At 51.1% G+C, this 27,714-nt stretch overlaps 2 protein-coding genes across 8 annotated transcripts in view; both read right to left on the reverse strand.

The window, feature by feature from the left end:
• Positions 1–14,253, reverse strand: part of LOC121012741 (complement C1q and tumor necrosis factor-related protein 9A) — a 16,429-nt gene extending 2,176 nt beyond the window's left edge. The window contains exons 1-3 of the mRNA XM_040448047.1: positions 12,603–14,253; positions 3,637–3,823; positions 582–644 (exon numbers count right to left, since the gene is read on the reverse strand). Coding sequence (XP_040303981.1) covers positions 582–644; positions 3,637–3,802 — 229 coding nt within the window. The 5' untranslated portion in view covers positions 3,803–3,823; positions 12,603–14,253. The remainder of the gene's footprint in view (positions 1–581; positions 645–3,636; positions 3,824–12,602) is intronic.
• A 4,075-nt stretch (positions 14,254–18,328) lies between these two features.
• The window catches only part of SPATA13 (spermatogenesis associated 13), a 348,795-nt gene continuing 339,409 nt past the window's right edge, over positions 18,329–27,714 (reverse strand). For all 7 annotated transcript variants that reach the window (XM_040448040.1, XM_040448041.1, XM_040448042.1 and 4 more), the window contains 4 exons: positions 25,793–25,922; positions 23,680–24,052; positions 21,129–21,203; positions 18,329–19,343 (listed from right to left, as the gene is read on the reverse strand). In XM_040448040.1, the coding sequence (XP_040303974.1) occupies positions 19,168–19,343; positions 21,129–21,203; positions 23,680–24,052; positions 25,793–25,922 (754 nt within the window). In that variant the 3' untranslated portion in view covers positions 18,329–19,167. The remainder of the gene's footprint in view (positions 19,344–21,128; positions 21,204–23,679; positions 24,053–25,792; positions 25,923–27,714) is intronic.

A 27,714-nucleotide genomic window follows, 5' to 3' on the forward strand; every position in this document is an offset into this window, starting at 1 on the left:
CCCCCCCCCCCCCCCCCCCCCGGTCACAACTGGCAGAGCCCTCCTCCCCCTCCCAGGCCCAATTCCAGCGCCACCTTCTCGTGCACTGTTGCCAGAGGCCTGGAGTCAAACTTTAGCATCATTCCCCAGCGTCCACCCACCAAAACAGGCTTCAGCAAAGTACGGCCCGTGAGCCAAATCCAGCCTCACGCCTGTCTTTATCCGGCCCACGGGCGACGAATGGTTTGCATTTTTAAGTGGTCACAAATAAAATTCTGCCCTAGAAATAATGCCGAAAAATTATGTAAAATCCAGCTTTTAGTTTTCATGGAGTTTCGCCGGAACACAGCCCCACCTACGTCGCATCTATGGCTGCTTTTCGCTACGGCTGCGACCATATGGCCCGGGAAGCTGAAATTATTCACCATCTGACCCTTGACAGAAAAAGACTCATGAACTTCTAGAGATCAAGGGCCGCGCCGTCCTTATTGCTGGATCATCCTCAGAGGCTACAACGGCTACTTGTCCTTGGCGAGCGCCAGATGCCTAAGTCACTGACGGCTCAGAATTAGAGGGTGGTGAAACGGAACACGCTTTCTGACCTCGTTCTCCTTTCTCTCCATTCATTCCATCTTTCCCTGGACCACCAGGATGTCCTGGTTCTCCTAGGTGAAAGAGAAGGAAATAGACAAGGGTTAGAATCCTGATTCTGCGTTTCCTGAACATCGGTCTCAATCGGGGGTATAGACCGAAGAGTCCTGGGAGTGTGCCCCCACCCCCGCCATGCACACACTGTCTTTGGCAGAAGTGCCGGTGGAGAGAGGCAGATGTGAGTCGTGTAAAAGAAGTGAATTATGAAATGAATTGAGTGGACGTCCCAAGCACCCAGCTCCAGGAAGACAAGACAGGAAGGTAATATGTGCACAGATGATCACAATTACGTTCTCCCCTCGTGAATTGAACTTGGGTAGCGACTGACTGTTGGAGGCACTGGGTGCCTCACTTGCGCTCTTTTTCTATCTTGTATAGAGTGGGGTGGAAGGTTCACTAGCCTCCTGTGAAAACACAGATGACTGTGGTTACCTGGCGCTATTGGGGACGGAAGAAAGGATTCTGGAAGGATCTCTCCAGCACTTTAGAGTGGTGGTAGATGTCACCCATTAAGGTGGCATGGCCGGCCCCACTGGGAACATCAGGGGAGTGAGGTTTTGCCGACCACACATGAATTTTGAGCTCAGAACAGGCAACCCTGAGCTCCAACTTCCCATGTTGTAAGTCAACATCTCTGGTATCAAAGGCAGTTCTTGCTGTAAGGAAGGACAGTAGGAGCAAAAGTTGAAGGAATCATGAAGACACGAGTGTATCCCATGTATGTGTATGCACACACACAGCACACACACTGTGGTCCCAGTGGGAGGGGAAGGTAGAGGAACGGAGTTCATCAAGGTTGAGGTTTGGCCATTTACTTGCACTGGGCTGTGGACTACCCAGAAATGAGACTGGTCCAATGCCAAAAAGGGACATGGGCTCTACTAGAGATGTCACCCATCGGAGACCCCGCAGAGCCCGTCTGCAGGGCAGTGGCAGGAGAGATGTCGGGTGGCCCTCTGCTTCATCCAGCCCACCCAACAGATCCCCTGGATTAGCAAATGCCGGGAGCACAGAAACACCTAAAACCACCAAGACTTTCATTCAGCTCTACAGCTGACTCCCCATACGAAGTAATTTGTTCTAATATTCATTTCTCCAAAACTTAACAAAGGCTTTTTAAAAACCCATATTCCAGGGGGGCCCGGGTGGCTCAGTCGGTTAAGCGACTGACTCTTGCTTTCAGCTCAGGTCACGATTGTGAGATCGAGCCACCCACCCATGCCAGCACGGAGCCTGCTTGGGATTCTCTCGCCCTCTCTCTCTGCCCCTCCCCCCACCCTCTAAAATACAACAATCGTTTAAAAAATCCATATTCCAACAGCATTTGCTGGCAAAGCACCTTTTAGTTCATCCTGAAGTTACTTTCTGTGTATCATTTCAACCGTTTTTAAAATAGCCAGAGGAGTATCTAATCTTCTGACAGGATTCTGAAATAGCAAGAGGGAGGAAAAATGACCATGGTTTGTGCTCAGGTTCCCCACAGAGTCCTGAAATGTCTAATTTAATTGGGGTGTTTCTATCAATGACTGATACCTCATGGTACAGTTTATAATTGGGATGAGATTCATTCTAATGAATGTAAATGTATATCCCTACGTCCCAAGTCTTAAAAACCTCTAGGTTTTTGTCAGACATCTTGTCAGATGTCTGACTAGTTCATCATTGTTTTCTCCCACTCACACGCACTGGAAAAGGTCACGCTAAGAAGAGAAATGGCAGCGCTATTTTTGTGTGATTCTTGAACGTCTGCCTCATCAAGTCGACCTTCAATCTTCGATTTCTTTGCAGAAGTATTTCGGGCGCCCACCCGTTCGTGAGAGTTCGACAGTACAATTTGAAAGTCCCTCGGGCTGGGCACACGTAACCACAACACGCCACAGTACACGGACGGACGATGAACGTGTGAGGGCTCTCGCTCCTCCCACAGCACATGCTTCCGGCTTCACGTGACCTGTCCAAAGGGACCACGCAAAGCCACCCAAGTCAATTCATATAGGAAATATTTTCAAAGCTCAATTTTTTTCATCAAAATTTACCTTTTATTTTTTTAATTTTGTTTAATGTTTTATATTTGAGAAAGAGAGAGAGACTGAGCGTGAGCAGGGGAAGGGCAGAGAGAGACGGAGACACAGAATCCGAAGCAGGCTCCAGGCTCCGAGCCGTCAGCACAGAGCCCGATGCGGGGCTTGAACCCACAAACCGTGAGATCATGACCTGAGCCCAAGTCGGACGCTCAACTGACTGAGCCACCCAGGCGCCCTCTAAATTTATCTTTTAGAATGTCAATCGGAGTTTTGATGTTTTCCCCCTGTACCCAGATAGACCAATCCGCTTACGTTTCAGGTATGTGACCCTACGGTCAGACCCAGGCTCAAGAACCAAGCCTGTCAGTTGGTGTCATGGAATCCACTCACGTTTCCTGGCTTTTGCAGGTCTCCTTCCCAGAGGCTGCATCCTGACCCCAGATCCCCAGACCCTGGGGCAGGTCCCAACACCTGAGTCCCGCCGTGTGGCTTCAGTGGCCATCTGCTGTGGTATTCTCTGTCACGCCATGTCACCTGCCTCACCGTGTGGCAAGGCCCTAGCTCTCCCGTGCAGCGCAGCCAGGCGCTCTCTGCTAAATATTTAGCGATCAGATTTCTCTATATGCTCCAAGGGCCAAAGACCCACCATACCTGCCATCTGAGGCAGAAAGATCTACACCATGTGCTTCTAAAGACGGCCTGTAGTATCAGAGGTGATGGCCCAAAAGCAGTTGTCCCCACTAGATGAGAACGTCCGGTGGAGGGGGGAGCCGTGTTGGTCTTGTCCTGCATGGTACCCCAGAATCTGGCCTGGAGCGGGCTCTCGGTCACTGCTTTCTGAGCAAGGGGTGCATGAATGAAGGAGGGGGAGCGGGCAGGTGATGACTACACTGGTGATGAATGAATGAATGAATGAATGAATGAATAAGAGGAACGGACGGGTACATGGAAGGGTAGCTGGAGGCCACCAAGTGGTGAGTACCTGCCTCTCCCTTGTCGCCCTTTGCTCCATCTCGTCCATCTCTCCCGGGCAAACCATTGTGACCGGGATTCCCAGGGACGCCAGGGTGCCCCTGCCTGCACGTGTCCTGTGCGTTCACGTTTCCCATGCAGATCCCGCCGGCGAGCAGAAGCAACCAGGTCCTCATGTTTCAGATGATGGAGCTGAGCTGAGAGAGGGAAACACAGACCAGAAGCAAAGGCCTTTGTTTCTGGGGCCACAGACACAGCCTCTGCTCCTTGCCGTGGGGCACGGGCCCACTCCCGATCGACCTCGGACAGGATGGCCAAGACCGGTAAGGGCAGAAGCCGCTAGTGGATGAAGCTTCTCACAATCAGAAGGCCATCGTTCTTGAAAGGAACTCACGTGACTGGGACCACTCTGAATGGCGAATGGTCAAGGGGAAAGCCGAGTTCCAAGTCAAATACTCGCATTTACCATTCCGCTCCACTTGGGGCAAACCACTTTTTGGAGCCAGAGAAGGGAATGATACTCGCTTCTCGGCGCTGCTGTAACAACCAAGGTTGACTACAAAGTGCATGAAAAGCACATGTTCAACAGTAAAGCAAACACAGAATTAGCATTTGATCCGGCAACCCCAGTTCGGGGTGGACACACACAAGAGCTCGAAGCAGAGACTCCGACATAGTTGGACACGCGTGTTCACACCAGCTTTAGTCACAGGAGCCCGAAGGTGGGAACAACCCACACGGCCGCCGACATGTGAATGAACAAGATGTGTTTACACACACGATGGGATGCTCCTCAGCCTCGAAAAGGAGGGACGTTCTGACGCATATATTACAACACGGATGAACCTTAAAGACATTGTGTGACGTGAAATAAGCCAGACGGGACCAATACTCTCCGATTCACTCGTATGAGGGCCCTAGAGTAGTCGAATTCACAGGGACACAAAGCAGAACAGTGGGAGCCAACGGCTGGGGGAAGGGGAGGGGAAGCTAACGGGGACAGAGTTTCGGGTTGGGAAGATGGAAAATCTCTGAAAGCGGACCGCGGAGACAGTCGAACAACGTGAACGTACTTCATGCCACTGAACTGGACGCTTAAAAGCAGGTAAAGTGGTAAGTTTTATGCGATGTTTACTTTACAATAAAAAATAAACAGAATGAAAAACAGTAAAGCATTCCACGCTGTCCTACTGTGATGAGACATATGCTTTGAGTTAGATTTTTGACTCTACAGGAAACCACCGTGAAGGGCACGCGCACACACACACACACACACACACACACACACCAAGGAACAGGCAGTTTGCGAATAACACCTTCAGGCCCCACTGCGAGTTTTTGATTTGCTTTCCAACCCCATCAGGAGCGAAGGCCACGCCAGGTGGTGAGGTTTGCGATGAGATCTAAAGGAGCAGAGCAGCGAATCAGGCCAAGTGTTCTAGGCAGAGAGAACACACAGGCAAGACCCTACGGCAGTGTGCACACAGGATTCGTGGGACGCTCTTGACTACATCAGATCTCCCCGGGAAGGGGGCACCACACCGATGTCTCTCTTTCACGGCACCGTAGTACAGGGCTACCCTTACTTACGTCACCGTATGACTGAAGTCTGACTGCATTTTTCTCCTTACTGTACTCCTAGTGCTCAGTATTAAGCCTGCAGCACTGTGTTGAATAAATATGCGTTGACTGAAATGCGTGTGCCATGGCAGACACTTTAGGACATAAAAATAATAATAACCTGAGAATCGTGTCACACAGAGGACGGGTTAAGACGGCAGCGGAGTAGCCTGAGCTCGCTTCATCCCTCGAACATTCGAACACAGCTAGATGAATATCAAATCATTTGAACACACGAGAAGCCGATCTGAACTGAGAGGGCCGGGCTGCACAGCTAGAGCTAGAAAAGCAACCCCAGTGTGGACGGTGGGAGCCACGGAGAGTTGGCCTCGGGGGAGAAAAGAACGTGTGTGCTGTGGAGGGGAGGGAGCCCTGATCACAGAGAGAGGAGTGAGAGAGAGAGGGAGAAGGAGAGAGAAAGAGTGAAGGAGCACCTAAGGGATCTCAGAGGAATAAACCTTCCCCAAAACCACTGGGAAAAGAAGAGGGGCTAACCACCACAAGCTTTTATGAGCCGCAGAGCGCAAAGTCTGAAGTTACCCAGGTCAGTGCCATCACCAGCTTTGCGCCGGTGGGCCTGGCGGTGCTCCAGTGGGGAAGGAGTGTGGAGTGTGGCAACCCGAAGCGGGCAGCATGGTCTGAGGATCTCTCAGGTTGCGCAAGGAGAGACAGTTCCCTGGCTTGAAGTGCATTTGGGAGAGGTGGACTGGCCTCTCCTGGGACAGAAAGACCCCGTGGGCACCAGCCTGCCGCTCTATTCACTGGCATAAGAACAGAGATGCCAGCTGAGGGCGGCAAACCTTGGGTGCCGGGTTTTGGCTGTGCTTTAACACCAACTCCAAAAAATTGCTAGAACTAATACATGAGTTCAGCAACGTCACAGGATATAAGATCAATGTCGAGAAATCTGTTGCATTTCTATACACCAATAAAGAAGCAGAGGAAAAGAAACCGAGGCATCGATTGTGTTTGTAATTGCACCAAAACTCATAAGAGACCTAGGAATAAACCTAACCAAAGATGTAAAAGATCTGTATGCTGAAAACTATAGAAAACTTATGAAGGAAATTGAAGAAGATGCAAAGAAATGGAAAAACATTCTGTGCTCATGGATTGGAAGAAAAAACATTGTTAAAATGTCAATGCTAGGGGCGCCTGGGTGGCGCAGTCGGTTAAGCGTCCGACTTCAGCCAGGTCACGATCTCACGGTCCGTGAGTTCGAGCCCCGCGTCGGGCTCTGGGCTGATGGCTCAGAGCCTGGAGCCTGTTTCCGATTCTGTGTCTCCCTCTCTCTTTGCCCCTCCCCCGTTCATGCTCTGTCTCTCTCTGTCCCAAAAATAAATAAACGTTGAAAAAAAAAATTAAAAAAAAAAAATGTCAATGCTACCCAAAGCAATCTACACATTCAATGCAATCCCTATCAAAATACCACCAGCATTTTTCACAGAGCTAGAACACATAATCCTAAAATCTGTATGGAACCACAAAAGACCCCGAATTGCCAAAGCAATCCTGAAAAAGAACACCAAAGCCAGAGGCATCACAACTCCAGACTTCAAACCATATTACAAAGCTGTAGTGATCAAGCCAGTAATGGTAATGGCATGAAAGCAGACATACATCAATGGGACAGAATAAAAAGCCCAGAAATGGACTCACAATGATACGGTTAACTAATCTTTGGCAAAGCAGGAAAGAATATCCAATGGAAAAAAGACACTCTTTTCAACAGATGGTGCTGGGAAAACGGGACAGCGACACGCAGAAGAATGAAACCGTACCACTTTCCTACACCACACACAAAAATAAATTCACAATGTACGCAAGACCTAAATGTGAGACAAGAAACCATCAAACTCCTAGAGGAGAACACAGGCAGCAACCTCTATGACCTCTTACTAGACGTGTCACCAGAGGCAAGGGAAACAAAAGCAAACATGAACTATTGGGACGTTATCAAGACAAAAAGCTTCTGCACAGTGAAGGAAACAATCAGCAAAACTAAAAGACAGCCTACGAAGTGGGAGAAGATATCCGCAAGTGACATATCAGATAAAGGGTTAGTATCCAAAATCTATAAAGAAATCATCCAACTCAACACCCAAAAAACAAATAATCTAGTGAAGAACTGGGCAGAAGACACGAATAGACATTTTTCCAAAGAAGATATTCAGATGGTAACAGACACATGAAAAGATGCTCAACATCGCTCATCGTCACATGAATACAAATCAAAATCCTGATGAGACGTCGCCTCACACCTGTCAGAACGGCTAAAATTAACAACACAGGAAACAACAAATGTTGGCAAGGATGTGGAGAAGGGGTGTAACCCTCTTACACCATTGGTGGGAATACAAACTGGTGCAGCCACGCTGGAAAACAGTATGGAGTTTCCTGAAAAAGTTACAAATAGAACTACCCTACGATCCAGCAACTGGACTACTAGGTATTTACCCGAAGGATAAAAAAATACAGATTCAAGGGGGCACACGCACCCGGATGTTTATAGCAGCACTATCAACAATAGTCAAATTAATGGAAAGAACCCAAGTGTCCCTCAACTGATGAACAGGTAAAGAAGATGTGGTATAGGGGCACCTGGGTGGCTCAGTCGGTTAAGTGTCCGACTTCAGCTCACACCATGATCGCATGGTTCGTGGGTTCAATCCCCACGCCGGGCTCAGTGCTGATGGCTCAGAGCCTGGAGCCCGCTTAGGATTCTGTGTCTCCCTCTCTCTCTCTCTGCCCCTCTCCTACTCACGTTCTGTGTCTTTCTCTCAAAAGTAAACATAAACAATTTTTTTAATTAAAAAAGATGCGAGATACACACACACACACACACACACACACACACACACGATGGAATATTACTCAGCCATCAAAAAATGAAATCTTGCTGTTTGCAATGACATGGATGGAGCTAGAAGATATTATGCTAAGCCAAATAAGTCAGAGAAAGATAAAACCCATACGGTTTCACTCATTGGAATTAGGAAACAAACCAGATGGACATATAGGAAGGGGGAGAAAGAAAAGAGAGGGAAGCAAACCGTAAGAGACACTTAATGATAGAGAACAAACTGAGCGTTGCTGGAGGGAGGAAGGAGGGAGATAGGCTAGGTGGGCGATGGGTATTGGGGGGCACTTGTGATGATGAGCACTGGGTGTTGTATGTAAGTGTTGAATCGCCACTATGACACCATATGTTAACTAACATACTTTAAATTAAAATTTGGAGAAGAAAATAATAACATGAGGCTAGTGAAGCAAGTCAGAACCCAGACCCTTATACAGCACTGAAGGCGACGTCCATCCGCACAACCTTTCAGATAAAAAGACGTTCATATCTTAAACTTAGTGATCTCGTGCCGAAAATTCTTAATAATCCAACATTTGTTTGCCAAACATATTAGCCATGACATTATCTGTCATAGTGCAAAAGTGTGTACTGCATAATGTGCTTCCATCCGTGCTGCTTGGGTATAATATTATGCAGCCCCTGAAATAATTATGTAGGTCATGTAGAAATAAAATATGTGAAAGATATATGTTGTGTTTAATTAAAAAAATTTTTTTAAATTTATTTTTCAGAGAGAGAGAGAGCGCGCGCGCGCGCGCGAGCATGAGCAGGGGAGGGGCAGAGAGGGAGGGAGACACAGAGTCTGAAGCTGGCTCCAGGCTCCCAGCTGTCAGCACAGAGCCCGACGCGGGGCTCGAACTCACAAAATGCGAGATTGTGACCTGAGCTGAAGTCGGATACTTAACCGACTGAGCCACCCAGGCACCCTGATGTTGAATTTTTAAAAAGTAGAATAGGGGCGCCTGGGTGGCGCAGTCAGTTAAGCGTCCGACTTCAGCCAGGTCACGATCTCGCGGTCCGTGAGTTCGAGCCCCGCGTCGGGCTCTGGGCTGATGGCTCGGAGCCTGGAGCCTGTTTCCAATTCTGTGTCTCCCTCTCTCTCTGCCCCTCCCCCGTTCATGCTCTGTCTCTCTCTGTCCCAAAAATAAATAAAAAACGTTGAAAAAAAATAAAATAAAAAGTAGAATAAAATGGCACGTGCATTATGAATTACATAGGTACCCATGTAATTCTATATGCATATCGACAAAAACTAGGACCAAATATATCCAAATGAATATGGCTGCTTTAGAATAGCAGGGTTATGAGGGTTTTTCCTTTTTAAAAAATGCTTTTTTACAGTGTCTATTAAAATATTTCTAGATAAATAGTAAAACCAGCTAGACTTGTCTAGGATTATATCGCCATCTTATGGAAACTTCTAAATATCACAGCGTCCAGTTTGATGGCAAAGTATTTTTAGACAAGAAAATACAGATGTTTCCTTTTGAAGTCACAAACTTACACCATTTCAGGAAATTGAATTGTTTTCTTAGAGCCAAATTCCATAAATAATCTACACCATCCTCTTTTGTTTAACTCAGAAGTGACTGGTCATAGTTGAATCGAAATGGCACAGACCAACCTCTGCTAAAGGGTCTATATTTTTCCTTTCAAATTTTTTCAAAATGTATTACAATTATTTCAATAATAAAAAGATCTCAAGATCATAAAGGTATCAAATTGGGTTAAATTCCATTTTGTCCTCCAGCTAGGGAAGAGCTAACATCTATCCTTCCGTAATTTTTTTTTAATTTTTTTTCAACGTTTTTTATTTATTTTTGGGACAGAGAGAGACAGAGCATGAACGGGGGAGGGGCAGAGAGAGAGGGAGACACAGAATCGGAAACAGGCTCCAGGCTCCGAGCCATCAGCCCAGAGCCCGATGCGGGGCTCGAACTCACGGACCGTGAGATTGTGACCTGGCTGAAGTCGGACGCTTAACCGACTGCGCCACCCAGCCCCCCCTGTCATTTATTTCTCTGGTTTTGAGCACTTGCTTAGACCTCAACCCTAGCACACAGACAACCTTCAACAGATGACTGTGAATAACCAAATATGCTCTGCTCCCAAATAAGCAGGGAAATAAGCTATGGCACTATCTTTAATACGAAAATTGAGAAGAGGGACGTGAGGGTTTGCACAAGGAATACAGTAGACGTTATATTAATACGTCATTTGTAAAAATAAAAAGTTGTGTTTGTGCTTCTTGCAAAGCCATAAATTGGAGGGGCGCCTGGGTGGCGCAGTCGGTTAAGCGTCCGACTTCAGCCGGGTCACGATCTCGCGATCTCGCGGGATCTCGTGATCTCTCGGTCCGGGAGTTCGAGCCCCGCGTCGGGCTCTGGGCTGATGGCTCGGAGCCTGGAGCCTGTTTCCGATTCTGTGTCTCCCTCTCTCTCTGCCCCTCCCCCGTTCATGCTCTGTCTCTCTCTGTCCCAGAGATAGATAAACGTTGAAAAAAAAAATTAAAAAAACAAAGCCATAAATTGGATCCTCAGTTTCGTTAGTTCAGCCCACAAGTGATGCACTCAATTTAATTGCACTGTGTGTCGTGGAATTGATGCACCTTTTAATTCCTCTACGTGTTTCTCCAGAATGCGCGAGAGCTAGGAACGCTTCTCTCCCGTCCTTCCCCCCCCCTCCCCCTCCCTCCTCTCACCTGGATCACTGCCACCCCCACCCCATCTCCACACTGCACCTAGGCTAGGGAGCACTTATTAGGCGCCACCCTAGGTTATAAGGACAGCCACTGCATCTTTCTGCTTGCTTATTTTCAGTACATCACCAACAATTATTTGTTGAATGATTTAAAAAGAGAGAGAAAAAAAGAACTTTCGAAAGAAATATCCTGGCTCCAAATGTGCGCGACGCAGCCTTTGGGGGTGTGGCTCGGTATTAAACCTAATCCCTGTCGACGCCTTCGGTGGAGATCACTAGTTTCTCCAACCCCCCCCCTCCTCCCCTTGCTCCCCGTAATAGAAATTCGAGGCGGCATGTGGCTGCCCGCAGTGGACATTTCCCAGCCTCCCTTGCAGAGGCCTGGAAAATACGAGGAAACTGGATTCTGGCCGGTGGGAACGAACAAGAGGGATCTGTGCAAGGACCACAGGCTTCACGGGGCGGAGGGCTGCTCCACCCTCCCCGGGCCCCTTGCCCCTCCCTGCGGCTGGGGTGTGCGTGGGTGGGTAGGGGGGGTGGTGAGACGTCTTGGGACTCCTTGAAGGAGAGCCACCCTTCGGGGATAGAAAATCTCTGGTCCCTGACGGCCACCCAGACCAGACCCGCCCCGCCGGCCCGTCTCTGACACGAGAGGGAAGTACATCACAAGCCTGCTGGAGCCACTGTTATTTGGGGTCTCCCTCCCTACTGCTAAGCCCACGTCTTGACTAACGCGAGGCACCTGCTGCCACAGGGGTGAGCATTCATCCCAGCGAGGAAGGTCGGTGGCCATGTGTCGTGGGCCCGATCCTCAGAGTTGCTGAGCACTCGCTGGATATGCAGCCCTCCAGGCGATAGATTAAACAAGCGACCACGGTCCTGGCTGAGCCGGATCCATGTGAATCACAGGGAACAGACGCGACCCTCCCACCGAACGCCCAACCCGCGGGGCCGAGGACCCTGGGATTCTGCTGTGATCTCCTAGACCTGACACACTGCCCGGGGGTGGGCGGTGGGCAGAGGGACACAGACCGCAAAAGACTTTTGTGCTTACGGTTTTTTTACCCCCCCCCCCCCCCCCCGCAACAGGTCCTGACTGGGTTTCCGGGTTGTTTCTCCTTTGCCTGACCGACACGGTGCCTTCACTACTGAACTTCTGGTTAAGGTCACTCGGTTTAATAAAAGACCTGTCAGAATCGAGCTGAGCGGCGCACAGTGGGTCTCCCAGCCTCCGAGCTTCTGCTCTGCTTCTTGCGTGTAACACGCGAGAGAAGAAACAACCCCGAACACCCCTCCCCGACTTGACACTTCATGAACCTAAAAATCAAAAGACTGTCGCTCATCGAGTACCTTTTCTTCCACATGCCCTGCACATTGTATTTCTTCTTTAACGTATGTTGAGGGGCTTGTTTTCAAGCTACGCCGTGTACGTGACGAAGCACGGCCATCCGTATAAACATGCACACGCTCAAATTTGTGCCAAATAATCTACGAGCTCCTCTAGAAAGCTCTCGGGGAGGGTCTACTCTTACGCCTTCTCCTGTAGCTTCATCCCTCCTCCCGGCCAGTTTGCAGGGTTCTGGAAGAACCTCAAGATCTGCTTTTGTCTCCTGTTCACCTCTTCCGCAAGAATGAATTCTGAAACCAGCCTGCTCCTTTCCTACCCAAAACTCGGCAGACAGCTGCCTACCTCGCCAATAACTAAGCACGATCGTCACACACGGATTAAGAGCTGCTTTAGGACTCCCATGCCTTAAATCAAAACCAAAGCAGCGGTTTCCTAACGCACTTACCTGAACCCCAGGGCCACGGGCTGCTTGCAGGTGCTGCACAAACCAGGAATCAAGGGCTCACTAAATAAAATCACGCCTTCCTGCCACATAATTCCCTAGTGGATGTATCTGCAAAACAGCAGGAAGGGGAGGGAACCGAGTAAGGCACAAGATGTTTTGGAAGAGCTTCAAAACTTGCAGCCAGACTGGAGTCAGGTAGCATCTTCTAGCACTATCTGTTCAGGAGACTCGGCTCTTTACCCCCCTGTCCTTTTTAATCAAGGGAGAGAAAGCGAGGTACACTTCCGAGTCTGGAAGAAGGAATCCCCACAGCCGGTGTCTTTCCTTAAAGTGACGTTTATGCCTTTGCTTTGGCCGCCTCCCCGCCGACCTTGGGCCGATTGCGGGCCAACAGGACGACAGATTACTGAGGTTCCAGATCCCTGGAAGGGACTTCATTTAACGAGATCTCTCAAACTTCTGCGTGGGTCCTGTGATTGTAGACACCGTGTGTACCTTGGTATTTAACGCGTGTTCTCTTCACACACACACCACCTGCCACTGAAAGAGGCACGGTGCGACTATTTTTCGGACGCCACGTAATCATTAACGTTTCATTTTGCCCCATCAGAGTTCATTAACACGGATCTCTAACTGAAAAATAGCCTCAGGAGGACAAACGTACACAACGCTGTTTTTCAGAGGCTGTTGAGAACCAACTCGGACAACCTAGCTGGACGGCAGAGGCCACACAGAGAACGGGGGATGCGGGCTGGGCAAGTCCCATCGGACAGAAGTAACACCCTCTCCACTCGCCCGGCGTCCGTTCCTCGTCTGTACCGCAGGGACAGCCTCACAGGGCAGGGCGGGATTTCGTTTGGCGACCGAAGCTAATCTGCTTTCTCTTCCGTCGTCCCGTAGCCTGAACTCCTGACCCGTAAACGCACCCAGACACCTCCGGTCACTTCTTAGTGGGAGGGGGGCAGCCCGAGCGTTGACCCCGGGGACAACTCCTCCCTCCTGCTGTGGCTGCCCCTCCCCCACCCGGTGTCACCCTGGTCTTCCCCTTCTCCATCCCTGTCTCCTCCCCCGTCCTCTTCCTCTGCCGGTTCACGCTCCGGGGGCGATCCAGGGCCGACCCCCTCCTTGGGCCGTCCGCTCTCGGCTTCCCTCCCACCCGCACCTCCCGCTCTCACCTCTCTCTGGAGCCGCAGCGGCCAGCGGGTAGACCAGAAAGTCACACGGGCCCCCCGCCAACCCGGCCTCTCTTCTCTGCGTCCGTCGGTGGCACCAGCACCCGGCCATCACCCCGGGGCAGGACCCGGAAACCGCGTCTCGTCTCCACAGCTGCGTGACGGGCTCACGGCTGAGCATCCTTCACCTGTGCCCAGCCTCGCCCTCTTCTCCAGCGTCTCCGCTGCTGGACACGGTCTCCCAGGTCACCCCTGGCCTGCTGCGAAATCCACCCTTTTCCCCGTCCCCGGGACGAGCTGAGCAAATCCCACACGAGCCGAAATCCCACACAATTTCCTCGCCTTCCATTCTTCGGCCACGAAACCAAATCCCAGGACCTCACGCCGGTTGGCAGGTCCTTCGGGAGCCGGCTTCGACCCCTTCGGTTTCTCGCGCGGCCCGTCAGTTGGATTCAAGCCACACACCCAGGCTCTTCGGGGCTGGGGGGGCCCTCCGGGATGCTGCCTGGGCCTTGCCTCCCGGGCCCCCTTCCCGCCCGGCCACTCGCCAGAGGGAAGGACTCCGTTACCCGAAGGCCGCGACTTGAACACCCCCCCCCCCCCACCGTCGCTGCACACTTTACTTCACCATGAGCTTTCATCACAACTCCATGTGCCTGTCTCCCCGCTTCGACCAGACGCTCCCTGGGAGGATTACCCAGCTCAGCTCGCCTCTCCGCTGCACAAGGCAGGCTGTGTGCTCCACCGAGGTCGGCTACCCCTCAGCCCTTCTAGCAAAGCCCCCACCGCCCTCTTTTTACCAGTTCCTACATATGGCACCGGCTGGGTCCCTGGGAGCCTCCCCGGGGAGGCCTTTCAGATTCCCAGTGTTCACCTTCCCCCGTCCCCTGCCCCTAAGCTACCCCCTCTTCCAGGGCAGCCCAAGGGAAGGGAGAGAGCAGTTTGGGAAGGAGGTGGAGGTTAGGAGTAAACAGTGGGGACGGGCTGCCTGGCAACCCTCACGGGGGATACTTTTCACTGCAAACAATGGGCTATTTACTTCACTTCTCTGAGTGTTAATTAGAGAAGGAAATTCAGGCATGTTCCCCGCCCCCAGAGGGTAAGCTGCGGATCTCCTGGTGAAGCGGCTGGATCTCCACCCGGAACGAAAGGCGAAAGGCTTGTAAAGGCCTGTGCGGCTCATCTACCGTCCATCCAAGAGCTGCTCCTACAGAGAAGGCCTTTTCACTCTGGGTGTGGCTTTACCAGGCTTATTCCAACATGTGCGGACTTTCTTCAGTCGAGCGGCTCCTCCCTGTTCCCCTGGGGACCCCTTCTCTCACACTTGTCTAGTGGTTTAAGCCTGATCATTCAGGGATGAATTTTTACTGACAGGAAGTCTATCACTGTCCAGTCAGGAAATGAGCTGTAGATCCAGAAACCCTCCTAGCACTCACTTTCTATTAAAAAAATAAATTTAAACACCACACACACACACACACAGTCTTATTTTACTACTCAAATGCATTACTGGAACCAGTTTGGCAAATTAACTTTAATATACAGATACAAAACAACAAATATAGATTCACAGCATTTACAAGAAATCATTCAAATAACATTGTAAATAATATCTTTTTTTTCGTTTTTACAAAAACTTCATTCAACAGAAATACGTATCAAGTTACAGCAGTCTGGTACAACATAGTTGAGCTGTCAACAGCTAATTCATCAGTTTCGAAGCGGTCACTTGGCTTAACAACATTGTCTTGATGTTGATGAGTTAAAAATCAAGGAAAGGGTTACTAAAAGTTTGCAAAATGGGTAAACACAACTGATGCTAATATTTACAAAAGAGACCAATTATTAAATTACAGAATCAGTTAAAGGACTTTCTAAATATAAAGGTTGATGCCTATGACATAACTAAGACAATAAAGTTAAGCGTGTTGCAGCTAAGTATATTTGCATCAAATATCTAAGCTTCTGGGTTTCTCTTTTCAAGATCAGACAGTTGGCTGCTTATTCTATTCAAAGCCATTTGAACTCTACTTCCGCGGCGCGCATCCTGAGATAACAGCATCAGCCGAGTGGAATTCTGACAAGGACATTTGTAGGGTAAGCTTATTACAGGGACACCTGCTTTTGAGCGGTTTGACCTCGCCGATCTGTGTCCAGCATCCCTGGCCTGTCAGCCATCAAAGGGACATTTACCCACACTTGTCACCGCTGGCCTGTGAGGGACACATGTGTTTCTGCTCTCTTCCATGAAACGACCACACAGCACGCTTCTTCCTGACTCCAGGTACTCGGGCTGCTCTATTCGGGGAAATAAGTGGACTTATCTGTGTTGAGAAAGACCAGCAATTGGGGCACGTAGAGATTTATTTCCAACTTACAGATGCTGGATTGTGGCTTTTACGAAAAGATTTCCACCGTGAAACAAAGTCTGAATTAAATGCACTTTTGTTTTGTGTCTAGACAACGGCAACGTAGGATCGAGGGGATTTTCTGAACAGGCTTGGAGTTGGTCTTTGTCTGGACTAGGTATAAAAAGGCACAACAATATTCAGAAACAGCACGGAGCCCGGGGGTGAAATGTTTTCAACAACCACCTCAGATCTACCGGGGAAAAGAGGAGATCTACTGAAAATCACACTATGAAGAAGGGACCCCGCGGAAGCTCTAGCACATTGCTGGCGTCCTTTTTCTTATCTGTGGGCCAAAGATCCAGAATGGTGTTTCTCTAGGATTTTACAAATGTCCCATTTTATGATGGTTTACGATTTACTGCAAGGTGGTTGTGCGTTTTTGGAAGGATTAAAACTGAGAAGGCTGCTTTTGACTCACGGTCATTTGAGTGGTCTTCCAAAAGAGTTGGCAAATTCTGAAATATAAATAATAGAGTAAGTGAAATTTGTCAAAGTGTTGTGCCATCTTTGTGATTGTGTGTGAGTGTGGGGGGGGGGGAGGTTGGGGGCATCCAGAGTATGCAAGGGGGGGTTAAAATGAGACAAACAGGGAAAAGCAAGACTCCCAAACATACAGAATCCACACAGGAGGCTCTTGGCTTCTCTTTTTCTTCTCAAGAGGAACACGTGGCTTAAATTAAGGAGGAAAGTTTGGCAAACCTACGATTACAATACTTGAGCCACGTATTCTTTATAGAACTCAGGCGTTTGGTAAGGAAAAAAAAAAAAAAAAAGAACTCAAGCTAGACAAACAGATTTAAAGACGTCAAAGGCATTCTACCTTAAAAAAAAAAGTCTCAGTTTTCAAAATCGCCTAAGATTTCAAGCAGTATGCACTCAGGGTGGAGATTTGATCGTGTGAGTCTCCACACTGTCCCAAGTTCACGGGGCAGCCTCGTAAAGGCCCTGGGGTCCGAGCTTCCTTCTTCTGTTAGAGAATCCACGGAGGGACAGGTGGCACCCAGAAGCTGGGGCTGGGCCGGGAAATCAACCCTGGTCACAGAATTTAAGCCCCTCCTCACTGCGCATTAATATCAGTAAATGGGAGCCCTGAAGTGGCTCTTCGGTTGAATTCAATCCTCATCGAAAATGTGACATAAGCAAATGTTTCTCTTTTCTTCCCTAAAGCAATTTTCTTAGATTAAAAAAAAAAAAAACAAACAACTGTCCAAAACTGTCGTGTAGACTAACGACTCCGTTGAGCACAGAGACTCCCACGGCTATTACTAAGGGGCCCACAAAAAGCACGTTAAGTGTGGTTTTCGAAATCTATCATTGCGTTTTGTTAGGAGAAGGGTCAGTTACACGAACGCAACTAAAAGGGGGCGTTCTCCTCAGACCCGAAACGGCGCACGCACGCACTCGCCCGGCCGCAGAGCCACGGCGCCTCCCGAGCAGCCCCCTCACGGCCGCCGCCGTCCCCCCGGGACCCGGGGCGTTAAGGGCCCCGGAAGCCGCCCCGGGCGGCCGGCCACAGGGCAGTCCCGGCTCGCGGCGACACGACACGCGGGCGAGCGCCTCGACGCGGCGGGGCGGGGTCGGGACGGGTCCGACTTCCAGACGGTGCTCCGAGGCGCGCTCCACGCGCAGGGTCTGGTCTTCTCGACGCGTGACGTCACCGCCTCTGGGGCCGGCCCCGGGCGGAGGGGAGGTGGGGGAGAAAGGAGGGGACCGGGCCCCCGGAGGCACGGCTACCCCTCTGGCTACGGCGCTCCGGTTTCTCGTCAAGCACGGCCGCCGGGGAGCACACGGCAAGGGCTTCTCCAGCAGAAGCGACGGGCGTCTCCCGCGCTGCCCCGTCCGGCGCCCCGGGTGCGTTTCAACGGCGTCGCCCTCGCGAAGCCCGTCTGTCCGAGTTCTTTCCGTCCGGGTTTACAACGCGGGCGAAGACAAGGAGATTGCGACCGACAGGCATCGGCCCACGTGGCCCCCGGGACAGAGGACGGCCGTGTCTGGGGCGACGCGTACTTTTCGTTCATTCTTACGGAACGGATCTCCGGAACCCTCCTGACAGCACAGTAAGGCCGGGGCTGGCCCCGCGGACCGTTCGGGTCGCCGTCACAGGATCGGCGGGGACGCCACAACAACTGACGGGAAAACCTCGGATGTTCTAAGAACGCCTTGCAACGGCTGCAGGTGCGTTATTTAATTTATCGTAAAATTAGAGCAGGTGGGGTTTCATATCGCAAACAGGTGCGTCCGATTAGTCTGTTAGGTCACAGCGTGTGACTTCCGCCGCGCTCCGGCAGGAGGCTGCCCGCGGGGGGGGGGCCGAGGATGACACCAGCCCGCGGCGGGACGCGGCACTCTCTCCCGTAAGCAGCGGCAGCTTCAGGAGGCTTCAGTGACCCCGACTGCCCTCCGCGTGAGGGATTCACGGCGCTCGCCCCTCCAGCCTGTGGGGGACGCATCTGGCAAGAGGCAGCCTGCGCTACTATTTGGCAACAATTCAGCGGACACCAGGGGAGATGATGGCCACGTGCGCTGTGGCGGGAAGTCCCCTAACACTGGAAGAGAGGCAGAGCTTACCGCTGCTGGCGAGACACCTTCGCACCAACCCCATCGCTACCGTCCCCCTGGAACCCACGTGCAACGGTGACAGTGCGATCCGGCCCGTCCTCAGGAAGGGCAGCACTGTGCGTGCCCGTCATGGCGATGCCCGCTGGGGTCACCGCTCGGCTTCCCTGAGGTCGTCGCTGGTCCCCACGGCCCGGCCGGCTCGGCACGGATCACGGAGGGGTCTCGTGGACATCGGGGCCGCGCCTCACGACCTCCGCCTCCCTCCCAGGGGGGAGCCGGGCCTCTGAACGCTGAGGTGCGTCTGCGCCCTTCTGTTCTGCACGGATCCCCCGAAACAAGTTTTCAGCACTGGGGTCAGCACGCGAGAAACAAAACTGGTTCTCCTCTTTGCGGACGCCGCAGCAGAGGCGCGGCCTTCCGTTTTCACTTCTTGAAAGGGGTGAGTTTGTTGAACGTGTGCCAGAAGAGCGAGGGCTTCCTCTTGGGTTCTGCCAGGGCAAACACCTGCTGCTGGGGGACGCTGGTGGGCACGGTCACGTGGCGCTGGTGAAGGGGGTGCAAGCTCTGGTGCGGCAGGGCCACCGGGCACGCGCTGTAGCCTAACCCGAGGGGGGGAGGGGGACGGAACAGGGACCCAGCGTCACTCGTCAGCCGAAAAGGAAAAACAGCACCAACACTCGAATTCTCAGCTGATTCTTAATCCACATGCACCCGGAGGACATCTAAGAGCCATCAGGACGCTGCTCATGTGCAGACACTGCGTGTGCAGCCACGGATTAGGTGGCGTCACAAAAACCCTCCGGGGAGGGGACCTGAAACCCAGAGAGGTTGTGACCGTCACCTGCGCTCACGCAGCGGGAGTGGCAGGAGTGGCAGGATCAGGGCTGCTCGCGATGAGAAGCAGTGAAATGCTCCGAGAGCCTGCGGCCCAGCCTGCCCTGGCCCAAATCCTACTCTGCCGCTTACTGGCTGTGATTATTCAGGATAATTATTTGGGAAATTATTTGATTTCTCTGCACCCCCACTCCCTAAATCTGTAGTGGGGATGACAGCACCTCCTGGTTGCTATGACAGCTAAGTGAGCTAATATAAGGAATGTGCTTAGAACAGGGACCCCGAACTGAATTGCTAAATCGAAAGTGTCTTATTGGGATAGGGGTTTTCAATCTGCGCAGAGGTAATGAAAAAGGCTTATTAAAATTAGCTACGAGATCACAAGCTAACTGTGAAAGTCAGCGTGGCAGGAGGAAATAGCGTGGGTTCCCGAAGGAGCCAGGACTCAGGGCAGAAGGCATCCTTGCCCTGGTCTGGACTGGCAGGAGGCTCTCTCGGCCTTCCCACGTAAGAGGTGCCTTCCTTTCGGGGGTGCCCAGGTGCCCAGCTGCTGAGCCAGCGCTCCTGAAAGACAGCAACTAACAGATTCTAACAGGTGATATTTACTAGTCACATGCCACTCAAGTGAAGAGGCTCACAAACAATAGGTGTTTCTGCTTTCAAGGTATTTGTTTAAGTCGGTGGGAGGTGGGGGGGGGGGGGGGCGCGTGTGTCTGCATTTGAGGGGAGGGAGCAGCAGGGCAATGGCAAGGTTAAGTGCTGTTTTGGTAATGAAATCTTCCAGTCCCCTGGCCCGTCCTGGGCTCAACTGGGTCTTGTTTTCCCATTTTCAGTTACAAACATACTGAATGGGACACAAGTCAGAGGACACATCGTTCTTAGAAAAGTTGAACTGAATAAAAGTTTCTAAGAACATGACAAATATTTTTGGAATAAAAATCCTTATTATTTCATTCCTGTTGGATGAGATCATGTGTATCACACGCACTGTAAAAATAAATCTTTGTTTGCACATCGGGACCCTCGGGCGTGACCTGAGCACGGCTAATTTCACAGCATGTGCAGGGCAGGGGGGCCCTGCTCGAAACAGGCTGGTGTGCCTTCCTAACTCATCTCTTCACATCCTGCACTTTTAGGCCCGTTTTTCTTCTCTAAACTCGAATGCAGCCTGCACTGACGAGCAGTTTGGGGCCGGAGACTGCCTCCGGCCGTGCCCAGACCACGCAGGAGCTGTTGGCTTGCCTCAGACTGGCGAACTGGCCGGGCCTGGGGAAGAATGCCGGCACCTCCTCAGGACGGAGGTCTAGAAGCTCTTGGTACCGATTCAGAACACATCTTACAGGCTCATATTCAAATGTAGGCAAATACTGAAACACACTCACACTCAGAAGCAAATGCAGGTTGACAGACCCGTACCATCACCTGTACGCCTCCCCCTCACTGAAGGCTGGTCGTCAGCGGGCTGACCACCGCGGCGCTCGCCTTGATCTGAGTTCCGATACCGATTCCCACGAAGGAGATGGGGAGACGAAGCGTCCTTCAAAACTTACCCTTTGACTTCCCATGTCCTGCCTTTTGAGCATTTAGCATGGCGAGTTTCTTTTGATTTTCTGAAATTTCCATTCCTGGATTTAGAAACAGACATGATACACATTCAAAACAAGTGAAACCACTGCAGAGTAAAACCAGAACCATAACCTGGGGCAAAAAACCTCATTCCTTGAAGAACCAAGGGACACTGAAAAGCTTACAAATGGAGAAGTAGCAAGGACTGTCCCCAGGACGGACACTCGGATAACCTGCTCCCTACAAGGACATGTTAAAGGGTGACATGGGGTGCTGTTAATAACGACACACAGACCACTTGCGCAGACCCAGACGCACGTCCACGTAGGGTCACCCAAATCACAACCATAAAGGGTGAGGCCCCAGGAGGAGAGGGCAAATCGAAGGAGTCCCAGGGTCGACTCGCCCACCTGCTGTGAAAGCCGAGTGAGCGATTCCACCTTGAACATCTGCGTAATGGGAACTGGATTTTGTACCCCAACTGTCGAGAGCATGTGCCTTGAACTTCCCCTGTAAAGTTTGCTGTCTGCACGGAGTGGGTGAGGTGGGGGGGGAACAGCAGGCCCCGCACGCAGGACGTGGAGGGAGAGCAAAGGCCAGAGACGGAGGAGGGCCAAGTCTGTCAGGCTGGCTCCTAGGCCGGCAAGAAAGCTTCTTCCCAGAGGCAGGCTCTACACCCAGCAGAAGGAAATCAGGGCTCAGCCTCCGCCGTCACACTCAGCTCCCGGCTGCTCCCTGGGCCGTGGCTCCCTGACCGAGCTGACGTCTGACAGGTCCTGACGCCTCCCTCAGGTGCCACACACTGGCTTCTGCTGCTCCTGGACCCGCACGGGCCCTCTGCCCCACTCCAGCCCTCCATGCCCAGCCTGCCTCATGGCGGACCTCCCCGATCTCTCCACACAGGAGGTGACAGGCACTGGACTAACATAACATGCCTGGCGAGGACCCGGGGCCACCCTCGTTCATTCCACATTCACCCAGTCCAGAGACTCCCAGAGTGCCCCATTCATTCATTCATTCATTCATTCACTCATTCATTCACGTCTTCTGAGGACCAGCCACAAGGGAAGCAGTGTACTAGAGAAAGGTATAAAATCAAGGCTCGTCTTTCTTTCTGTCAAGGGACAGAGTTGAGACATGGTTAGGATGCCCCCTGCAATATTGGTTCTACCTGAGGGGAAACTGCAATATTCCAACTTACAAATGATGTCAGGGCCTACACTAGATGACCTTACATGGCAGGTAAAATTGGGATCTTTGCAAATATTTGAGGAGTTCTCAGCATGACAGAGTGAGGAGTCTTACTCCAGTGAGACCCCAGTCAAAAGCACCGATATATGGCAGCTGCTGGGAAGCAGCTTTCCTCTTGGTAAAAGGGGGACGTCCACTTAGCGGAAGGGGTCCCCTATGAGTAATGAGTGCTACAGGTGTCACTAGGGGTTGAGGTTCAGTGTTTCAGAGGAGATTCCTGCTTGATGGTGAGTGAGCCAGACTGACTCCTAAACCCCCTCCTGCCGTAACATAGGATCCCACAGACCCTCCTGTGGGTGAGATTCAGATCCGTGGCGAAGCCTAGGATCGGTACAACACGGATCCGTAGAACACGGACAGGGCGGGGGTAGGCCCAGGTTTCCACTCTAGCTTTCGTCGCGGCAGTGGGTGGCTTTTCTGTCCTGCACTACGTAACCTTTACGGTCTGGGCTTACGTGGGCTGCAGAGATGAATATCCTCATTCCACCTCACCTTTAAGGCCCCCGGTCCCTGTGGCATCCTGACATCTGTCCGACAGTTGGTGCTCAAAACCCTAATATGCTCGGAAGGCCCTGCACCTTGGGCTTACAGACCGGGCCTGACAGTTTCCGGCTTTTGGGGCTAATCAGTACCTGGAGGTGAGCAGACCCTGGGACGGTAAGGGCGACAGGAGGAAGCAGTGCCTGAACCGTAGGACAGGGTGCACGGTCCTCAGCTTCATGCACGAGAGAGATGGGGAAACAGGTGGGCCAAGGTCTTGGGTCTGAATGGACTAGGGCAGCAAGGTAAATTTAAAGTGCTTTAAAGGTACACCTGAAGAGGCGGCCTCGAGGATCATCCGGTATTTCTCATGGCCTGGATGACAGTCACCAGAGTGTGGCCCAGTCTCGGGGTGACACCGAGCTGGCTTTAAATGCTAAGTGGTCACGCTAGAAGAGTGGGCAAGTGCCTTGAGCCTCAATTTCCTCACCTATAGTAATGGGTATAGCAACAGTATCCACATCTTGGGATTAAACGGCACAACCTCCGTACGTGTGTTAATCGACTACGTTAGCCGTAAGGCTCTGCGGTCAGCAGCAGGCTATCAGTCGTCAAGAGTTAACACGCGGGCTTCTGACTGTGCGTGGGGTCAACCGTATTCGGGATTTGCACATCCCGCTTCTTTTCTACAAGGGGGCTACTTGACCCCGGCGAGGGAGGGGGGGGCGGGGAAGAGCTGACCGCCGGGGGGGGGTGGGGGGGAGGGGGATGCGGCTGGGGCGGGAGGGCAGAGGCGCCGCTCACCCATCTCGCGGTCCTCCCGCACGCGCCTCCTCTCGTCGCCGCAGGCCTGCAGCCACCTCGCCTTGTCTTCCTGCTTCTTGGCACAGAACAGGTGAACCTCGTCGGTGGTTTTGCTGACGAGCTTGAACGCGTTCTTCACGCTGAGGTTCCAGTCCTTGTCCCGCCCGTCCTCCAGGTCCACAAGCCGCACCTCGTCCATGTCCGTGCGGCCTCGGTAGTAGAGCACGTCCCTGCGCAGCAGGTCCTTCTTGCACGACACCAGCTGGTGGTCAAACAGGAAGAACATCCGCTGCTGGCTCTTGCCGTGCCTGCTGACCTGGGTCAGCTCCCCGGAGTGGATCAGTTCCGAGCTCCGCTCGAGGATATCCAGCCCCTGGAGGGAGGAAAACACAGTTCACGGTCTCCCCATCCCGATTCCTTCACGCGTCACGGAGACAGGAAGAGGTCCTGACACGGTCTGTTCTCGGACCTTCCAGTCACAGGAGACCCGTCCGCGGGTCAGCGGGGCTCAAGAGGCCACGTGAATCGCGGGCTGTTCGTCTCCCTGTGTGTGAAATTTCCTTTCTTTACCTCCCACTCAGCGGGAAAGGTTACAGCGTCTCTGTGTTGTGAGGTGTATTCCCGGTGGCAAACGTGCCGGGTCACTACTCTCCACCCCGTCTGAAATGGCTGCTCCTGGGAGAAGAAGGGCACCACAGAGGCTTCCTACGGGTGGGAGCTCCGCGCTATCGACCCTGGGGCTCGGGCTTTCCCGTCTGGTATACACGGCGGCTCCCAGAATAAAAACTAGCTTCGGATCTTGGAAACAAAAGGCCACGTGGCAAACTGCCAACCAGAGATCGGTGAACTTCTGACAATAAACTATCCCCTCAATGCCACAGTCCAAGAACACAAGGAAAAATACACCTTTACAGTATTAGGTTGGGTCTAACCCAATGTACCTTTATGATATTGGGTACGACACCGGCCTTTGGTCTCTAAGATTTTTATTCTCCTTCAGTCCCGGTCACACACAACATTTTGTGGAGGCAGAAAGTCTTGACTCCAAAACAGTTCCACTTACTTGCCTATAGCAATTCTGTGCCCCAGATTCTGCACTTACAAAGTAAGGGAGTTAAACACAGTGATGTCTGGGGGCCCATCCAAGCTCCACAAGTCTCTACGGCCCCTGAAATAGAATTATTTCTTTCCAACGTTCACGGCCATCACCTACTTTAGTTAAAAACCTAACTTCTCCATCCAAACTTTCTTAATCCTTCGGGACAGTGTGTTCTGACCAATCAATTTGATGTAGGACGAATCTCACTTGGTCTAAACACAATCGGAACAGCACCAGCTGATCGTTCTTAATGACTGCCATAGGGTCTAAGGGTCACCAGCACGCGCTCTGAAGCCAGGCTGCCTGACTAGATTGGAATCCGGGTCTGCCACTCTCCGGCTGTGTGGCCTTGAGCCAGCTCCCTACCTGTGCGTGTTTCCGTTCCCTATCAGTTCAGTGGAGGCCACAGCAGTCCCTACCTCATAGGGTCACTGAGAGGATGGAATGAGTTCGCATATAAAAACCGCTTAGAGCAGTGCAAGACGCTGCTGTGGTTGTTGTGTTTATAAATAAATACGCACGCTAGACCATTCTTACAGGGTGTGCCAAGGACTGCGTTTACCACCGTCTTAGACGATCCTCACAACAGCCCTGTGAGGCAGGTAGTGTTTTCAACCCCACCTTACGGATGAAAATATTGATCTTGTTGCCCAGATCAGACCAGTTCAGACGCACGCAGTGTGAGTCCGGAGTCCGTACTCCTACCACACTATATTGTGTATTTTAAGGGTTCTCTGTTTTCTTTCATGGAGCGTACTTCCTAGCAGGAGAGACAGTGTAAACAATAAATGAATTACAGACACTCTTCAGAGTTGATTTCTTGGTGCAGGTGAGGCGTCAAGTAGCTGACTGTTCAGGTCAAGCACGTGCCTCAAAATACAGACACCATTAAAGCCAAGAATATGAAGAGTCAATCACAGGATGCTAAAGTATGGCATCAAACTAGACCAGAGTGAGGGAGGGGGTGCACAGTGCTGGGCGGCGTAGCAGGTGCGGGAAGGGGTTCGCACTTACCTCCCAGCCCACGATGGACACCTGCCACCGTGCTATCTTGTCTATGCTTTCCAGCCTGCGCTTGCGCTCATTGATCAAACAGGCTACGTTCTTCATGGCTTCGTAGGCTGCCTTTATATTGTTGTAATCACTGTAAAGCAGGAGGTTCATTTTAGCCACATAACCTGAAACCTGCAAAGGCAGACTGACAAAGTCATGCCCCCCATCCCCGATTTGTATACCAATAGTCCAGACGACGTGGCATCTAAATAACGGCCATTGTTCCCTTTTCCTTTTTCCTCTATGAATAGACTACAGTCTCCATAGGTTAAGGGAGCTGACCGAATGCAATCCAGAATTCTTTGGAATAAGAATGTTTTCATTCATTTCCCAGAAGTCGCAATGAATGAAAGTGAATGCCACAAGAAGTAAGTTTTAGTCACAGTGACAATAGATTATTTTCATCAATAAAGAAAGGACAGTCTTTATTATTGCTTTGCTTCTCTTACAGCCAGTTTTGCTACATAAAGTACTTTAACAATCAGTAACCATTCTCGAGACTAATTATCCGCTCTGAGCCTGTGATGGTATTCAGGAAAGGACACAAAGGGGACATGAGCCACAGAAGCTGGACGTGGTGTTATGTAAATGCTAACACCGTATTCACCTCACTGAACGACCTTCATTTCTGGTGCTTCCGTATCCTGCAGTCAGATCAAACTAAATGTTCCCTGGAGCAGGCTCCTGTTCCCCAGGTTTCTAAAACTGGAGGTACTGGAAAAATAAATTATAGCTATACTCTACACACAGACTCGGGCAGGGCACGTCTAGTATTGGGAAGTTTTACATTCCAGTTTGCTCAGCATTAATAATCTGGGGACATGTAAACCAATCATCCAGCTAATGAGCTGAATTCTTCACTTTCTGGCACGTTCCTGTGTCTCACGGGATAGACGGAGCCTTTGGATCTCAGGTGCACCGAATTCAGATCCTCCTGCACAGTCAGGACAAGAAAGCCTTGGAAGCAGACCCTTGTTTATTTAGCAAACACAATTAAGCTCCACTCCTGGGAAGTCCCTGGGCACTCCCCCACAAGGCAGACCTCGCTGTCTTTAAACAGGCCCGTTGACACTCAGAAGCGGGGCACAATGGAAGACCCAAACAGATGCAAGGGGGCTGCCAAAATACTGGGAGCCACCACTCACCCCAGGCCTCAGGCAATGAAGAAGAGTGCACAAAACTATTGTATATTTTTTCCTACAAGATTTTCTGTCAATCCTACGAGAGAGGCAGAACGCAATGGTTTTTTTTTTTTTTTTTAATTGTTTTGTTTTATTGAATGAAGACAGGGAAATGGGCTGTCATTTCCTTTAAAAGGATTGGGGGAGGGGGGTAGTAGCCAAAATACACAAATGCCTCACAGTGAGAAATGCCCTTAGAAGAGAAAGACCAACTGTTGAAGGATGATGTGCAGACTTCCGGACATACACTTCCCACCTGAGAACGTGCCAATCTGCTTGCCCATGTCTGTCAAGATGTCTCTTTTTACTCTTATCTATTTTCTCTGGTTCCTCAGCATGGTGTGTGTTCATTCTTGAACATTTTCTTTAAATGTGTGGCTCTCTTAACTTTGCTATTTTGCTTCCACTCAAGTTTTCTGATTTTCCCATCAGAAATAGAAACAGAAACAGAAATAGAAACAGAAATACGTATAGCTCTCTTCTCTCTTTCAATGAATGCCTTTCTCTTATTGCTTTAATCTTAATTCTTTAACATCCATGTCTGTAGGGTCTATTGTTTGGCAACCCAGCTCTTTTTCTCTTTCCACCTTCCAATCTAATTGTAAAAAGATTCCTTCTGCAAGCCCCATGTCTCCACAGGAGTCCGGCAACAGACAGGACAAAAGATGGCTCCATCCTGCACACCCTGCAGGGCCAGGCACT

The sequence above is a fragment of the Herpailurus yagouaroundi genome, unplaced genomic scaffold (assembly GCF_014898765.1).
Source record: "Herpailurus yagouaroundi ecotype Mexico unplaced genomic scaffold, PumYag 197, whole genome shotgun sequence".
Taxonomy (NCBI): domain Eukaryota; kingdom Metazoa; phylum Chordata; class Mammalia; order Carnivora; family Felidae; genus Herpailurus; species Herpailurus yagouaroundi.